Source organism: Colossoma macropomum, unplaced genomic scaffold, assembly GCF_904425465.1.
Source record: "Colossoma macropomum unplaced genomic scaffold, Colossoma_macropomum, whole genome shotgun sequence".
Taxonomy (NCBI): domain Eukaryota; kingdom Metazoa; phylum Chordata; class Actinopteri; order Characiformes; family Serrasalmidae; genus Colossoma; species Colossoma macropomum.
The window spans coordinates 29,839,654-29,858,944 of record NW_023494794.1 but is presented as its reverse complement, the minus strand read 5'-3'; the positions used below and the strand labels follow the sequence as shown (position 1 = coordinate 29,858,944).

Below are 19,291 nucleotides of genomic sequence, written 5' to 3'. Positions count from 1 at the left end.
AGGAGTTAAAGGAGGTGGTCACTGAGGATGTCCAGAAGGTAAGGTTGAGGCTGAGTGGACTCTGTTTAGCCCTCCTTCCAAAGCCACTGAGCTAGTCTAGTCTAGTCAGTCTGTCTAGACTGGTCAGCGTTGGAGAGAGGTGAGCACGCTGTATCCACTGACCTCGTGTTTCATTTATATGTAAGAATACACAGAACATTATCGTAATGCTGTTGTTGGTGCTCACATGTCAAGCTGGTATGTTAGTATTGGGAAATATTATTAAAAATTGAGTTTGATGCAGTAACCTATTGCTGGCTAGCTTGAACATCTAGCTGTGGTAATGATGGATATCAGACAAAGCCAAGGTGCGAAATACAGAAAGTCCTGGACCCCCTGAATGTCTCAAAATCAAAATCCTGGGGGTCCCTGAAAATGAACTTATTATTACGTTATGCTGTCTGTTAGGGTAAAATAGACGCTCACATACAGATTCAATGAAGCTCATTGTTTATCTGCTTCCCCCACAATCAGCTTCTGTCTCTGGTGTTCTTAACTAACTAGAGCTGCAGCACTGCTCTGCCTCAAGGTGGCGCTGCAGCAGACTGACTCACCCAGTTGGTCCTTCATAGCCTAGAAACTGTAACTCTGCCCAGATTCCTCTGAAACACTTTACAATGAGCTGCAGCAGATCTATAAATCTGAAAACTCGCCCAGTTTCCCAAGAGTTTGGAGTGAAGAGTGACTGTTCCTCATTTCTCACACTGAAGACAGAAGAGGAGACGAGGAAGATCTCAGTTACTGTGAGGAAGAGCGCAGAACCTCACTAGAACAGAGACTCTACAGAAGAGGAGACGAGGAAGATCTCAGTTAATGAGAGGAAGAGCGCAGAACCGCACTAGAACAGAGACTCTACAGAAGAGGAGACGAGGAAGATCTCAGTTAATGTGAGGAAGAGCGCAGAACCGCACTAGAACAGAGACTCTACAGAAGAGGAGACGAGGAAGATCTCAGTTAATGTGAGGAAGAGCGCAGAACCGCACTAGAACAGAGACTCTACAGAAGAGGAGACGAGGAAGATCTCAGTTATTGTGAGGAAGAGCGCAGAACCGCACTAGAACAGAGACTCTACAGAAGAGGAGACGAGGAAGATCTCAGTTAATGTGAGGAAGAGCGCAGAACCGCACTAGAACAGAGACTCTACAGAAGAGGAGACGAGGAAGATCTCAGTTACTGTGAGGAAGAGCGCAGAACCGCACTAGAACAGAGACTCTACAGAAGAACAGCTGATAAAACAAACATTTACTGACATTGAAGCATCAGCGCCACTATGATGGGTGAGTTAGCAGTTAGCCAATGCTGACTGCTAATCTAGCCAGCCAACATGGGACCCCCTGAATACACTAAGTATTTTGTACACTGGGCAAGGCTAAAAACATCAACAAGGTTAGCGATAGTACACAGCCAAATAAATGCCCCCATAAACAAAACAAACCAGATAATTACCGGTCCAACAGAAAATCAACCTTTGCATCGCTTTCCAGCCCTTTCAGCTCCCTCAGGTTCACCAATGGTCATTTTGACCTGTTGCCTTATCCAGTCTCTTTCTGTTCGAAGCCTTTTCTACTTCTGTCTTTCTTTTCTTTCTGTCTTTGGTACAGAAAGCTGCTGTAGGTAGCTGTGTAACCCTCTCTGCCAGATCAAGATGTAAAGAGTATTTCAAGAAATGTAACAAAAAATATTTCTAGCTCCTGCTTTAAAGCAATAGTTTAGTGAAAAATCAAGTGAACATCAGTTCAGTGCTAAGAGAGCCAATTGTTTTTTGCTGTCACTCTTATCAAGTATCCAGACTTTACCGATACAGCTTTTGCCTTAATTAACATAATTAGGAAGTGGCAGAGGAATCAACCAATCACCAGTTTTGTGACAAATACGTCACGCTGGTCCTTCTGTAGGTTCTAGATATGTCACCCGCTGTGAATACGAGTTGTAGTCTAAGTAGTGTTTCAGGTAGTTGTTAGGAATGTTAAACAGTGGCTGCAGCTCTGTGCAGGACTCCTTACTGTAAGAGTGACTGTAACACTGATACACACAAGCTCAGATATACGATAACGTCTGTTACAAGCCTCAGATAAAACAGATGGAACGACTTTTACAGGCTCCAAATGTCTGCGTTTAATCTAGAACTGCCGAAACATGTTCATGTGAACTGTAGTTAGCTTAGCGCTAACATTCTTCTAGAATCCCATAGGGGCGCTAGCAGAAATTAGCATTATTGTAGCAGTTCCTCAGGTTTTCACGTTTATGGCCTGAACTGAAGGCTGAGCTCGAATAGTCAAGATTCACTGCTGCACTACTGTACATATGAAAGAACACATTTGGGGGCGGAGCCAGAAAATGGCAATTTGTCAGTGTCTCTCTCTCTCTCTCTCTCTCTCTCTCTCTCTCTCTGTCTCTCCACCTCAGCGGCGAGGGAGCAGGCTATAATGGAGAAGGAGCGTCGTGCTCGGCTGCAGTATGAGCGGACGGTGGAGGAGAGGTGGAGGCGTTTGGAGGAGCAGAGGCTGAAGGAGGAGCAGCGCAGAGCCGCCGTGGAGGAGAAGAGGAGGCAGCAGCTGGAGGAGGAAAAGGTCAGGAGCGTGAAAAACAGATATTTAGGCAACATGTAGTCATAGTCATATTTACTACTGAGGGCACGTTTCACCCATTTCCATAGTTACACTACACCCATTTCCATGGTTACGCTACACCCATTTCCATAGTTATGCTATACCCATTCCAATGGTTACGCAACACCCATTTCCATGGTTACGCTACACCCATTTCATTGGTTACGCTACACCCATTTCCATGGTTACACTACACCCATTTCCATGGCTATGCTACACCCATTTCCATGGCTATGCTACACCCATTCCAATGGTTACACTACACTCATCTCAATGGTTACACTACACCCATTCCAATGGTTACACTACACCCATTTCCTTGGCTACGCTACACCCATTTCCATAGTTACACAACACCCATTTCAGTGGTTACACTACTTCTCTGTCTCTCTCTCTCTCTCTCTCTCTCTCTCTCTCATCACTTTCTCAGTTCCACTGTATCTCCCTCTAATCGCCCAGCAGTGTTACTGATCTGATTATCTACACAGTTCGGTCTCACTCACACTGAGGGAACTGAAGACGTTATCAGTGCAGCTAAACGCAGCTGAAAATAAAATGCTGTATGTGGGATGGAGTTGCCATAGCAACGGGGAGTTTTGTAAACAGTCCAGGTGCAGCATTCAGCTAAAGCGAGTCGTTCTTTGTGAGCGATTCCGATCCGTTTGTTTTTCTAGATCAGAAGCGCTGTTTTCTCTCAGAACTGCAGCGCTGCATTAGATGTTGCTGTAATGCGATTAAATATCGATTGCGGGGCAGCAGCAGCGACACAGGCCTGCGGTGTTTCATCAGAGGACGTTCAGAACGAGGGATCTGACACTGCACTTTCATTTCCACAACACTGATCACAGAGCGCTTAAAGCTGAGACAGAGGGAGTCGGAGCGTCTGCGTTCAGTAAGACCGGCCCTGTACAGCTTCGTTCTAATTCTTTTACTTTTCTTTTTAAATATCTGGTGGATGATGAAATGAGCGAATATTACATTGCTGTGAACTAAACCTTATATCTCAATTTTCTGACGTTTTTATTTTTCTATAATTTGAAATTAGACCAGTAGAAATGCTCCAAAATGACAAAGTAAAATCTTGTTATATTAACTTACATTAAAAGTTGCGTTTTTCTTCTGTAAAGTTACATTTTATGGACAAATGAGGTTTTCGCAGCAATGATATGTTGTTGGAAAGCAACAAAACAAACAAACAAACAAACTAAAAGGATTCCTTGCTCTGTAAAAATGGTTTGTCGGTTCTATGGAGTTATCACCATCATTGTCAATATTAGTTTGAAAGTGAATGTAAAAATCTCAATTCACAGAAAAACGAAATGCTTTTTAGAAATTGAATTGCAGACGTTCCACTGCACAAACATACAGACCTTAAAATTCAAGTTCAGTTCAGACTTCTTCTTTGTAGGCAGAATCATTGCCATTGTCCATGAGGCCCACCACAGTGGTGTCGTCTCCAAACTCCAGGATCTTCACAGCTGGTTCCTCAGAGACACAGTCATTAGTGTAGAGACTGAAGGAGTGAGAGCACCCAGCCTTTGGTGCTCCAGTACTGAGGGTCCAGGGGTCTGATGTGTGTTTTCCTAGCCGCACCTGCTGTCTCCTGTTTGTCAGGAGGTCCATGATTCACTGGCAGATGGGATGTGGCACCGGCAGATGAAACAGGTTGACCTGCAGCAGCTCTGGCACTGTGGTGTTGAAAGCCAAGCTGAAGTCAACTCTAGCGAAGGTTCCAGGACTATTGAGATGCTGTAGCATGAAGTGCAGGGCCAAGCTGACCACATCGTCAGCAGACCTGTTAGCTCTGTATGCGAACTGCAGGGGATCCAGCAGAGAGTTTGTAATGGCCTTTAGGTGGGCTAGGACCAGGCGTTCAAACCTTCGTGACTACTAAGGTGGGGGCTAATGGTCTGTAGTCAGTTAGTCCAGTGATATTCGTTGAAGTGATTTGTTGAAGATGGAGGTGAAAAGTGCTATAAAAGAGCTTTTTTCAACTTCTGTCTGCTGAAAAGCCTGTTAACATCCTGCTCGTTGATGGTGAGGTGAGCAGAGAGAGGCTGAAGATTGTCCTTTGTGTGTTCATATCTGCAGTAACTCATTCAGGTTGTTGGTGAGCTGCGGTCGTTCAGGAGAAGGGAGGTTTTCTCACCTTGTTGTAGGTGATCTCTTGGAGGCCTTTCCAGACTGAGGTTGGGTCATTAGCTTTTCAGCTTTTCTGAGTGTGAAATGAATAAAATAAATAATGCAATGCGAAAAATTAGTTTAGATGAACAACAAATCAAAAAACACTACAAATCCATTTCTGCCAGAGGTCTGCATTCCCACGGGACCCACCACAATATCTTGCAGCACAGAGCTAATTTTAAGCGAGCGGTTAGCAGCCCAGTGTGGGCGGGAATGGGACGACACATACGTCTAGAAAAATCCCACAAACTAATGAATAACCTAAATAAAATGATAACAATCACTTTATAATTAGCGTAAATCAATAATATCCAGCAGCAAAACATCTGATTCCTACTTTGATCATTTTCCAACCTCTCTTTATCCCTTACACTTAAACAGGCTGCGCTTTTTAGACTGATGTATGTAAATGAGACATGTTTTGATTGGCTGCCCCCTTCAAAAAGCAGTCCAGGCTTTTCTAGAAATGCTCCTTATACCTTCAGCCTGAACCACTGTAAGCTGAACAGGCAGATATGGTTTTGGTTTTGTGACATCACAGGCTTTTTTTTTTCAGTTGAGTTTCCATATATGGTACGTTTTGCAGCTTTAACAATGTTTACATACAACATCGCAGTCTTGTGTTTCAGTTTTCCACGATATGGGCCCTTTAATCACGCGCAGATTCTGACCCCTGCAGAAATACTATGTAAAAACATAAGAGAAAAGTCACTGCAGTGCTGGGAGAATTAGTCTTTTCAGGCTTTGTCTCACTTCTCCCAGAAATCCTACAATCCTCTACTTTACTCCGTGTGTCTAGCTGACCCCCGCTGACCCCTGCTGCTCCTCCAATCAGGGGGATTTGTTCTCTGATCACTCGCTTCTTTCCTGCTCTGTCCTAATCCCACTGTCCGGCTCACGCACGTCATCCAGACTGCAGAAAAACGAACACAGACACTTCACTGTGAGCTCAGTAAGAGACTGAATGTGTGTGTGAAGCTCTCTGGATGGAGTGTAGCTACAGGAAGCTGGTCAGGGGTTAATTATTGATTATCTGACGTCCACACTGCTGGCAGAGCGTCAGCATGCGACATCATTAAGGTGGTGTAATGATGACAGTTCAAGTCTAGACTGAAGTCAATAGGAGTTACGTAAACACTGATGGCGGTCTCCCCTGTGACCTGTTTTCATTTCCATTTCAGTCACGTCTGAATATAAACAGTATTATTTTGTTTCAGCCCAACACCTCTCCAGGTTAAACGAAATAAAATTACTAATTATTCCATCTGATCACAATCAGAATAACTTTATTTCGCAAACTACACCGATCAGGCATAACATTCTGACCACCTCCTTGTTTCTACGCTCATTGTCCATTTTATCAGCTCCACTTACTATATAGGTGCACTTTGTAGTTCTACAGTTACAGACTGTAGTCCATCTGTTTCTTTTACCCTGTTCTTCAGTGGTCAGGACCCCCATGGACCCACAGAGCAGGTACTATTTGGGTGGTGGGTCATTCTCAGCACTGCAGTAACACTGACGTGGTAGTAGTGTGTTAGTGTGTGTTGTGCTGGTATGAGTGGATCAGACACAGCAGTGCTGCTGGAGTTTTTAAACACTGTGTCCACTCACTGTCCACTCTATTAGACACTCCTACCTTGTCAGTCCACCTTGTAGATGTAAAGTCAGAGACGATAGCTCATCTGCTGCTGCACAGTTTGTGTTGGTCATCCTCTAATCCTTCATCGGTGGTCACAGGACGCTGCCCAAAGGACGCTGTTGGCTGGATATTTTTGGGTGGTGGACTATTCTCAGTCCAGCAGTGACACTGAGGTGTTTAAAAACTCCAGCTGCACTGCTGTGTCTGATCCACTCAGACCAGCACAACACACACTTACACACCACCACCACGTCAGTGTTACTGCAGTGCTGAGAATGATCCACCACCCAAATAGTACCTGCTCTGTGAGGGTCCATGGGGGTCCTGACCACTGAAGAACAGGGTAAAAGGGGGCAAACAAAGTATCAGAGAAACAGATGGACTACAGTCTGTGTTATGTTTACCTGCACAAAATTAGATTTTTCAGTTTTAGAGGTACGTGGCTGTGTAAGTCTGGGATACTGGAAATCTAGGATCATAATTCTGTCACACTTAGATTTGTTTTCCACTTTCTGTTTTATTAGACTTACTCACCCTCATGTGCTCAGACTGCTGGTGGTGGTGATTTATGTGAGATTCAGTCACTGTGCAGCGCTGCGCACAGGCGAAACAGGACAGATATCGCCTCATGTGAAAAACGAGCCAAGCTATCAGCGCATTGTGGGCCCAGTTTGCAGCGCATCAAGGCACAGTTGGCTTGTATGTATATCTAACCCAGGATTTTTGATGAAGATAATAAACGAAAGAATGTTTTTCCACAGGAGCGTCTGGAGGCGCTGATGAGGAAATCTCTGGAGCGCAGCCTGCAGCTGGAGAACAGAAACAAACGCTGGACATGGGGAGCCAGCGGAGGAGGACAGGGTGAGTAAAGAGAGAGAGAGAGAGAGAGAGAGAGAGACTGAGAGAGAGATAAAGGAACAGCGGATAATTGTTTATACGGATTGAGGCGAATGAAAGGATTGAGGAGATGAGAAGTGCGTGGAAGAACAAGAGCAGAGTGATCAATCATGACAGAAATGGAGGATCACTATTTGCCGAGTGGTGCTGAGAGGTTTGGCAGCCTGTGCTTTCTTATCGAGGCAGTGTTTGGCAGAGTAAGCCACAGCCAACTGCACCAACAGCCCTGTAGATCTATGTAATCCTTCCATGATTAAAGGCATCTAAATTCCTAACTAAATTCATTGGGTTGAATTCCCAATGCTTTGTAAAGCTCCATCCCCACAACACTAGCTAAAGAACACATTTGTGGGTGGAGGTTAGAGAACATTTACACTGACGGTGAAATCAGGGTTTATATGAATGAAAATGGTCTTAGTTACTGTATTAGTGTCATATTGAAGTGCTGTGTGCAGCTGCTTCCAGTTGTTGAAATAAAGACAGCTCAACACGTCTATGACTGAGCTAAACCCGTCTATGACCGAGCTAAACCCGTCTATGACCGAGCTAAATCCAGCTATGACCGAGCTAAACCCGTCTATGACTGAGCTAAACACGTCTATGACCGAGCTAAACCCGTCTATGACCGAGCTAAACCCGTCTATGACCGAGCTAAACCCGCCTATGACCGAGCTAAACACGGCTATGACCGAGCTAAACACATCTATGACCGAGCTAAACCCGTCTATGACCGAGCTAAACCCGTCTATGACCGAGCTCAACACATCTATGACTGAGCTAAACCCGTCTATGACCGAGCTAAACACGGCTATGACCGACCTAAACACATCTATGACTGAGCTAAACCCGTCTATGACCGAGCTAAACATGTCTATGACCGAGCTAAACACGACTATGACCGAGCTCAACACGGCTATGACTGAGCTAAACCCGTCTATGACCGACCTCAACACGGCTATGACCGAGCTAAACCCGTCTATGACCGAGCTCAACACGGCTATGACCGAGCTAAACACGGCTATGACCGAGCTAAACCCGTCTATGACCGAGCTCAACACGGCTATGACCGAGCTAAACCCGTCTATGACCGAGCTCAACACGGCTATGACCGAGCTAAACCCGTCTATGACCGAGCTAAACACGTCTATGACCGAGCTAAACCCGTCTATGACCGAGCTAAACCCGCCTATGACCGAGCTAAACCCGTCTATGACCGAGCTAAACCCGCCTATGACCGAGCTAAACACGGCTATGACCGAGCTAAACACATCTATGACCGAGCTAAACCCGTCTATGACCGAGCTAAACCCGTCTATGACCGAGCTAAACACGGCTATGACCGAGCTAAACACATCTATGACTGAGCTAAACCCGTCTATGACCGAGCTAAACCCGTCTATGACCGAGCTAAACACGGCTATGACCGAGCTAAACACATCTATGACCGAGCTAAACCCGTCTATGACCGAGCTAAACACGACTATGACCGAGCTAAACCCGTCTATGACCGAGCTAAACCCGTCTATGACCGAGCTAAACACGACTATGACCGAGCTAAACACGTCTATGACCGAGCTAAACCCGTCTATGACCGAGCTAAACCCGTCTATGACCGAGCTAAACACGGCTATGACCGACCTAAACACATCTATGACTGAGCTAAACCCGTCTATGACCGAGCTAAACATGTCTATGACCGAGCTAAACACGACTATGACCGAGCTCAACACGGCTATGACTGAGCTAAACCCGTCTATGACCGACCTCAACACGGCTATGACCGAGCTAAACCCGTCTATGACCGAGCTCAACACGGCTATGACCGAGCTAAACACGGCTATGACCGAGCTAAACCCGTCTATGACCGAGCTCAACACGGCTATGACCGAGCTAAACCCGTCTATGACCGAGCTCAACACGGCTATGACCGAGCTAAACCCGTCTATGACCGAGCTAAACACGTCTATGACCGAGCTAAACCCGTCTATGACCGAGCTAAACCCGCCTATGACCGAGCTAAACCCGTCTATGACCGAGCTAAACCCGCCTATGACCGAGCTAAACACGGCTATGACCGAGCTAAACACATCTATGACCGAGCTAAACCCGTCTATGACCGAGCTAAACCCGTCTATGACCGAGCTAAACACGGCTATGACCGAGCTAAACACATCTATGACTGAGCTAAACCCGCCTATGACCGAGCTAAACCCGTCTATGACCGAGCTAAACCCGTCTATGACCGAGCTAAACATGTCTATGACCGAGCTAAACACGGCTATGACCGAGCTAAACCCGTCTATGACCGAGCTCAACACGGCTATGACCGAGCTAAACCCGTCTATGACCGAGCTCAACACGGCTATGACCGAGCTAAACACGGCTATGACGAGCTAAACCCGTCTATGACCGAGCTCAACACTGCTATGACTGAGCTAAACCCGTCTATGACCTAGCTAGACACGTCTATGACCGAGCTAAACCCGTCTATGACCGAGCTCAACACGTCTATGACCGACCTAAACCCGTCTACGACCGAGCTAAACCCGTCTACGACCGAGCTAAACCCGTCTATGACTGAGCTCAACACGGCTGTGATTGAGCTAAACATGTCTATGACTCAGCTAAACCCGTCTATGACCGAGCTAAACCCGTCTATGACCGAGCTAAACACGTCTATGACCGAGCTAAACCCAGCTATGACCGAGCTAAACACGACTATGACTGAGCTAAACCCGTCTATGACCGAGCTAAACCCGTCTATGACCGAGCTAAACACGTCTATGACCGAGCTAAACACGACTATGACTGAGCTAAACCCGTCTATGACCGAGCTAAACACGTCTATGACCGAGCTAAACATGTCTATGACCGAGCTAAACACGACTATGACTGAGCTAAACCCGTCTATGACCGAGCTAAACACGTCTATGACCGAGCTAAACATGTCTATGACCGAGCTAAACACGACTATGACTGAGCTAAACCCGTCTATGACTGAGCTAAACATGTCTATGACCGAGCTAAACCCGTCTATGACTAGGTAAACGAGAAATAAACAAGTGATCAAAGTGAGTCATGAAGTCTGTACTTCAGTGAGAGGGCAGCGTTTGTGGATTCTGTCTTTGCTTCAGTCTGAATAATATTACGTTTTTGCCACAAACTGGATATATTTTGAGCTGCAGCAACAGACATGCTTGACTATTATTAAATGATATTAAATATTGTTCAATTAAAAGTTATTGTTTTGAGGCTGATTTTGAGAATGAATATTTTAGTATTTGTTCAGAATTACCAGCGAGTATTTAAAGCCTGTACAGGCTAAAAAAACGATATTGCAGTGTCACTGTATGTGTGTGAGGGTGAGTCAGCGTTTTACACTCGCTCTTCAGCCGAGAGTCTGAGCGGACTGATTGATTAGGGTATTGATTATGAGCTGGTGTATCTGAGTGTGTGTGTGTGTGAATGAGTTTTAAAGGGAGCGTGTCTGTATGAGTCCTCATCCTTGCCCATTGCCTGCGGCCACCGAGCTCAGGTGTGCACGAAAATACCTCGAGGTGTGTTTTAGGGCCCAGACACACCAACCTCACGAGGAAGAACTATCAGCACCTGATTACACCTTCAGCTCACCATCAGCACCAGAAGACTACGGCAGATATGCACATACCTAAAGCTGCACTATGGAAGATTTATGTTGCTAAAAGTGAAAGAAGTATTTGTGGCACTTCACTTTTCAGATCAGTAATAAGTTGGTAGTGAGTAGTAAAATTATGAAGTTATATTTGCCTGCGAATACATGCTAATCGTCTAGTTGTTATCAACTAATAAGTTACTAATAGTCATGGTAAAGAGTCAGTAATCAAATAATTAACTAAAATAGTGAAAATAACACGCTAATTTTCTAGTTGTTAAATACTAAGTTATATGAAGTATTATTTATGTTGATGTTATAAAAGGCTATTAGGATGTTAAATAATCGGGATAAAATGTTGATTTAGCAGATATAATGCTATACAGCGACAGGCTAATTATTTAGTAAAATTATTTACTGTAAAAGATATTAATGAATTATTTTGCAAATATTCAATTAACCTTTTATTTATAGGTAATGCGAGTTTGTTGCCATTATTTTCCCATTTATTACTTATTAGCTACAATGACTAACTTATTATTTTTTAAGAACTGGCAAATTAGCAGGTATTTTTTAGGTAAGTTACTGTAATGTTATCATATCATTACCCACTAATTACCGATCTGTAGTGCTACCAAAGTATCAGTACTAAGTTAGGAGAATATAAGCACACTAAAATATGGTGAGTCTGCACTGCTGAGAGTCGCCTGTAAAGCCTGAAATCATCATTTAAACGTCGAATCGTGAGTTTTTCACACCACGTCGTACGTCTTTATGTATTAACGTCACACACAGACTCTAAAAGAAGGTCCGGCTTGATGTTTCGGCCTCAAATGATCTCAGAATCAACATCACACTGATGAAGATATGATGACAGTAGTAGATAATTCACTCACATCCTCAGAGACGCTCCTTCACCGGGTTTAGACTGAGCTCTCTTTGATTCTCTTTCAATGCACTTACATGCGCTCAGCTTGGTGTGTCGTGGCTCTAAGACGTGTGTATGTGTTCAATCACACACACTCCACCTGAGGAGTCAGCCTGTCCATAATGCTCTGCTCTCTCTGCTCTGCTCTGGCCCCGCCCCCCTTGCCCAGGTGACTGGGAGAATGCCTTTCCCCCTTCTGCTGTCTCCGCCCTCCCCCATGACCTCGCCGCCCCCTCTGCTACTGCCAGCGAATCAGGCAACGGTATGAACCCTTTAAACCCCGCCCCCTCTAAACCACCCCTCCCCTCCCCTCTGACTGACACACAGTTCCTCCAATGACGTGCCGATGCTCCTCAACAGCTGCTTCTCCTGCTGTCTCCTTCCACATGAAACACATAAAGGGGAATTCCACCCATTGTTATAAATTTCAGAAAAACTTATTTAACGAGTTCTCAATTAGCAAATTAAACTGAAATTTTGGTTGAATTCCCCTTTACACACTGTCTTTGATGGCTGTCGTTCAAGATTGAGTTTACTTGCTTTCCAGGTGTGGCAACAGCAGGAACCTTCAGATGACGTCATCGACTAACAGACATTGATGAAGTGTGTGTTGGTGCACTTTAGGGGGGAATTTAAAAAAAGAGTTTTTTGATTCTGTGGAATTTTTCATTTCAGTAAACTGCAGAATTCCTGTGGAGTTTCAAATTTCAATAAAGTGGTATGATTCACTACAGCCTCTCGATTCGGTGGAGTTTTCAGTGTCAGCATTTTTTGAGTAAATAGTTTTTTCGTATAGTTTGTCTGAGCAGGTAGTTTTTTTTTTTAGAAAGTTCTTCTGATTCAGTGTTTTTAAGTTTTAATTTCCCGTATCCAGACTTTTTTTTATTTGAGTGACTATTTTAGAAAACGTTTGATGATTATACAGATTTTATAATTTTAGTTTTTAATTTCAGTCTGCTTTGAGGAATATTTAGTTTTAGTGTCTAATTTCAGTAAACTTTAACGATTCTGTAGAGTTTCTGATTAAAGTAGGGTTTTAATGTAAGTTAGGTTTTTATAAATCGTTTTGGTAGAGGAGTAGAGGAGCTCCAGCTGGTGCTGTGATTCGTAGAGAAGCTGCGGCAGGTGCTGTGATTGGTAGAGGAGCTCCAGCTGGTGCTGTGATTGGTAGAGGAGCTTCTGCAGGTGTTGTGATTGGTAGAGGAGCTCCTGCAGGTGTTGTGATTGGTAGAGGAGCTCCAGCTGGTGCAGTGATTGGTAGAGGAGCTACAGTGGGTGCTGTGATTGGTAGAGGAGCTCCAGCTGGTGCTGTGATTGGTAGAGGAGCTCCAGCAGGTGCTGTGATATCAGAGCTGATGTGTGATGTGTGTAGAGATGGAGATCGGGCTGTTGGGGAGTTTGAGGAATCTGTGTGTCCGGCTGAGCTGCAGTAAAACAGAGAAACACACTCGTCAGACTGTAAACGCCCCCAGACTGAGTGTGTTTCCTTCTGCATGGCCTTGTCTGTGTGTGTGTGTGTGTGTGTGTGTGTCTGTAACAGCATGTCAGTGTGTGTGCTGCGTGTGTACTCTGTGGTGGTTTGTTGTTTGTTATGAGTGTGATATCAGGTAAGATTACTGATGTGTTTCTGAATATTCAACATACGCAAAGTCACAGTTTTGTTTGTGATGAAATGTTTCTGAGTGTGTTTTTTGTGTGGGACCTTTCTGGTAACCAACATAAGCTGATTTTACACCAGACGTGACGCGGCGTGCACGGCAAGCCTGAACTGGTACACGACATTCGCTATTTCACACGGGATGCAAAAGTGTTTTCTGTTCTCATTTGTTGTATTCAGCAATAAATAAGTTAGTACAGTTAAGTTAAAGTTATTTTCCTTCTCCAGTTTTTCTCTTTCCTTTAGCGTGTTGCAACTTTCTGTCCATGTAAATAGTCTACAAAGCAACAGAACCCAAAGTTCCCTCCAGAGGGAGAAACTCTCTCCCACAGAACCCACTTTTCTCAGCTGCCTGAAACGCCTCGTTGGAATTCCAGCCCTTTTCCTTTGTTACAGGATGACTCAGTCTCGTAACACAGTCCTTACTGGCAGCCTGTAGGGGCGAAACTTGTAGCAGGATGCTGCTACCAGTTTCAGCCACTGAAAAGTCAGAACAGAGTGGGCGAGCTGACCAATCAAAGCACAGTGGGCTCATTGGGAGGCGGGGCTTAAAGACGCAGGAGCTCTAACAGAGCGTTTCAGTCAGAGGGTGAATAGAGATGAACAGGATGAGGAAAATAATGTGTTTTTTTGGAACATTGAAGTGTAAATCTGAGCATAATAGGTTCAGTTTCATATAACCTGCTGACATCTGTACAAATTAAATCATTTTTATATAGACGGCACTTGATTAGCTGTTAGCTGTTTGAAAGGGTGCAGTGCAGCGCAGTTACTGAGTCTGGAGTAAAATGAGCTTTACAGAACAGGAAGACATCAATTTAGATGTGTTTAAGGACTCACACACAGAAGTGTCATTTCTGCAGGGATGGGGACGAACCCTCACCCCACATCTGCTCTTCCATACTGGTCTAGATTTGTGTGTAAACAGTGCAGGTCTACTTCTACCGCCCAGCTCTCACAGTCCAGTTGATAGAACTCTAACATCAGCATCCATCTAAAGAACAACTACACCGACACTGACAACGACACTGACACAGAAATCAATGAGCTACACCCGTTTCCGTTGTTACACTACATCAGTTTCCATGGTTACGCTACACACATTTCCATGGTTGCACAGTATTAATGGAAATGGGTGATATGTAATCATGGATACGTGATCCATTGTTATGTTTTACCCGTTTCCATGGATACACTACATCCGTTTCTGTTGTTACACTACTCCTGTTCCCATGATTACACTACACCTATGTCCATGGTTACACGACACACATATCCATGGGTAAGCTACACCCTTTTCCATGGTAATGCTACAGCCATGTCCATGGTTACGGCACATTCATTTCCTCAGTTACAATACACGCTTTCCCATGGTAATACTACATCCGTATCCATGGTTACGCCACAGTCGTTTCCATAGTTACACTACATACAGATCCATGGTTACGCTACACCTGATTCTGTGTTTGTGCTACATCTATTTCCACGGTTCCACTACAGTCATTTACATTTTTACACTACACACGTATCCATGGTTACACTACATCCATTTCCTTGGCTACAATACACCTTTTTCCATGGTAGTGCTACTCCTGCATCCATGGTTATGCAACACCCATTTTCATGGTTACACTACACCCGAATCCATCATTCCAGAACCCTACATCCTTTTCCACGGTTTTTCCACGCTACATTCATTTTCATGGTTACACTACAGTCATTTCCATTATTGCACTGCACCCAATTCCATGGTTACACTACAGCTGTATCCATGGTAACACTATGCCTGTTTCTGTGATTACCCTACTCACCACACCCCCTTACTGAGTGAAAATACACTCAAAACAATGAGGCAAAAAACCTTTAAAACGTCTGAGATTATAATCTGTCAGCGCTTCAGCACATCACAGCAACGTCAGTAGTGTTACAGTGTTCTGGCTCTAGATAACCAGTTACAACTAAACAGAATCCGTGAGTCGCACTGAATCACAGAAGATCTTTGTTGAATTTTAATACACTCTAATTTTATTACACACTAAAATCACTGAATTAAAAAAATACATTAAAAACGAATGAACCAAGAAGATCTACATACAAACACCTGCACTGCCTGTTCTGTTACTGTGTCTGTTCTTCATGGCCATCTTCTTCATCCTCATCATCATCGTGTGTTCTGTATCTATGGACTGAATTTCTGTTCATTTCTGCCACTTTTCTGAAGACAAAGCACTGCAGTGCATCAGAGGGAAAAGAGGCCACACTCGTCTTTCCTCCTTCATCCCTCCATCCTGTTGCCCTCATGGCTTTTCTTTCATGTTTATCTCCATCCTCCCCCACCATCCCCACCCCCTTCATCCCTCCATCGTCCATCTCTCCGTCCATCCATCCCTCCGTTAGTCCAGCATGGTGTGATTTCTCTGGAGAATCTGACGCTCCATCGCCTCCGCACACACACTCACTCCTCACTCGCCCGCTCTAACAGCGCCGCTGACCTGTGTGTGTCCTGTCCACGCTGCACAGGTAACACACACACACACACACACACACACACACACACACACACACACACACACACACACATATACACACACACACACTCAAGAACCTGTGTATAATAATGATCTCCCATATCTGCTCTACACAGTACTGTTCAATAAAACAGCCATTAAGTACAAGTTATTCATTTTTCAGCTTTATTAAATAAAAGAAAAACAGAATCCTCAGCAGCTAAATCTAATCTCAGCTGTTTGAGTGTTCAGTGAGTCACTCTTTCCCTTTATTCCAGCTTCCGCTCTTTTTAGGAGACTCACTTTCAGTTCCTCAAAGAATCTGCAGACACACCTCCAAAGTTCAGTCTTAGAAGCTGGTTGATGATTTTCTGAAGTAATCAAACACATTCAGGTGTTGAGGTCTGGACTCTGGGGTGGTCAGTCCATTGCTCAGCTTCTTTGTTTGATGTGTCCGTCTCCTTTTCTCAGTGAGGTTCTTCTTGATCAGCTACACATCCTTTCAGACCCACAGCGCTGAGTCGTCTTCTCACAGTGGAAGGATGGACAGAAACACCTGTGGATGTTTTCAGATCTGAAGCAGCTTGATTTTCTCCTCTCTCTCAGAGATGAAAGCTTTAAAGGGGAGTTCAACTGATTTAAAAAAAATCTGTATACTTCATTTGTTGTAAATAATGTAAACAGAGCCGTTCAGAGTGGTTTGGTGTGAAACGCTCCGTTCTAGATAATCTTCCCGAGTCAGAACTGTTCACAGTGGTGGTGATAGGAACCAGACGTCCACCTCTAAAAGCTCCCTCACAGAAAGTTCCTACATGAAATGGTTATGAATTCACTGCCTGATGACTGAGACACTGTTTTATGATAGTTTAGAGATCTTAAACTCCATTCATGGTGGAGGGATACATGCAGGGCACTGTGAGGCAAAATAGTCCCCAAAGAAAACTTATTATTTCAGATTTTCCACTATTTTCCATCATCAACATTCCATATAAACTCAGAAGACTCGTGTAGGTTCACTGGTGGTTCTGGATAGTAAATAAAATGTCTATATTTGTGTTGTAGTCATGGCGACCCCTGGTTCCTATCACCACCACTGTAAAGACATCTGAGCCATTTCACACCAAACCACTCTGAATATCTCTGTTTACATCTCACACACTGAATTTTGGGGGAATTCTGAAAAAAATGGGTGAAATTTGAGTTTGAAGTTTGTTTATCTACTGGGGGCAGTTTTGGTCTCCGCCAGGTCTTCCAGTTGGTTGTTTAGGAGCCCCTTTTTCAGTGTAGCTTTAATCAGTTTTTTCACTTTAACTTCATGCTTCCTTATGTAAGTGGATTATCTCAATCTAATCTCCTCAGAAATATCTCCTGAAAATGAACAGCTTGTACTTAAAGGTTGTTTTGATTAGAAATTTAGATAAATAATTAGTTATAATAATAACTCAGAGAGTGTGGCTGTTCTGTGTTGTTATTCCCGCGTTGTGAGGTGTGTATGTGTGTGTAATGTCCTGCATGTTTAAATTCTCACTGACCTCACTCACACACTCTTCCTGCCTCTGAATGTCACTCGTGCACCTGAAACACACACTAACCTGAAATAACGAGCGTTCAGTCTCTGACCCCGAAGTGTTTCATGTCTCCTCCTGTTCAGTTCCCTCCAGTCCCCACAGGTCACCGTACCGTGGGTCGCCCAGCCGTCGCCGTGGCAACACCGAGGAGTCGGGAGGAGGGGTCAACACCCCTCCCAGCACCCCAAAGGTCAGGAGAGGTCAGCTGACCTATCCGTGCTCTGTCTTCTTTTATAGCAACTGTTGTGAGGATGGACAAGCTTTACAGAACCTAATGAGAAACTGTAGAACAGACTCAGTTTATATCACAATACCTACATTTAGAGTCGGTTATTCATTCAGCCTGATGAGAAACTGTAGAACAGACTCAGTTTATATCACAATACCTACATTTAGAGTCGGTTATTCATTCAGCCTAATGAGAAACTGTAGAACACACTCAGTTTATATCACAATACCTACATTTAGAGTCGGTTATTCATTCAGCCTAATGAGAAACTGTAGAACACACTCAGTTTATATCACAATACCTACATTTAGAGTCGGTTATTCATTCAGCCTAATGAGAAACTGTAGAACAGACTCAGTTTATATCACAATATCTACATTTAGAGCCATGTGAAACCATCTAACTAAACAGTGATACACAGTGAGCACTAAAGCACTGACACAAGTTTAGAGGATTAAATTCTGAGGGAGATTAGATTAAATGTGAGAGAGTGAGTCAAGAAGCCCCTGAAAGGGTAGAAAGGTGAAATTAAACCTGTTCTGTGGTGTTGGGATCATTAGCTTGATATGCTACCTTAGCGTTAGCTTAGCGAGCAGCTACAGACCCAAACAGTGCCACCCACCACAGTACAGGCTTGATTCTGAAGGTTGATGCTCTGTTGACACAAATTTAGGTGATAAAAATGTTCGAGAGAGCAAAAATAGAGTGACAGGAAGCCGAAATCGAACGTGTTCTGTGCAGAGAATGTGTGATTCTGATGTGTGTAGCTCCTTGTTGTAGCTGAGCTGCTATCATGTTTAGTTTTTCTGAGGTTTTTCCTGACTCTGATTTCTCCCTCTTTCTGTCAGTGCCTCCTATCGCTGGGATCCCGTGAGACCTCTAAATATAAATGGGTGAAATGTGTATTAAATAATTACGATGGCGATTTAGGGCCACTGTTAAAAAAATTAAAATAATAGACTGAGAATAAAGTCGTAATATTTCAAGAATAAAGTTGTATTTTTTTAGAAAAAAATCATATTTTGAGAACAAAATTTGTAAAGTTACACAAACAAATAATATCGTGATATTTGGAGGATAAAGTGGGCTAATTGCAGGGGGCTGCTATAACGCGTCGGGGCCTCAAGGAAGGAGGCACCGATCTGGCGCCAGTGTTCCACTCACTCCTCCTTTATTCTCGAAAGTTCTACGTTCTATTGTGAATAAAATATGGGTCTATGAGATTTGTAAATCATTGCATTCTATTTTATTTACATTTATTTACATTTTACACAGTGTCACAAGTTTTTTGGAATTGGGGTTGTACTGTTTTTTTATTTTTTTAACAGTGGCCCTAAAACGCCATCGTAAGTAATTGATTCATTACAGTGAATAGGATTTTGTAAAGATTATCCAACCTC

At 43.8% G+C, this 19,291-nt stretch overlaps 1 protein-coding gene across 1 annotated transcript in view; it reads left to right on the top strand.

Moving 5' to 3' along the window:
- Window positions 1-19,291, top strand: part of map7d2a (MAP7 domain containing 2a) — a 45,929-nt gene that overhangs the window by 8,028 nt on the left and 18,610 nt on the right. The window contains exons 5-8 of the mRNA XM_036580779.1: window positions 2,446-2,609; window positions 7,236-7,335; window positions 12,100-12,192; window positions 17,746-17,852. Of these exons, the coding sequence (XP_036436672.1) occupies window positions 2,446-2,609; window positions 7,236-7,335; window positions 12,100-12,192; window positions 17,746-17,852 (464 nt within the window). The remainder of the gene's footprint in view (window positions 1-2,445; window positions 2,610-7,235; window positions 7,336-12,099; window positions 12,193-17,745; window positions 17,853-19,291) is intronic.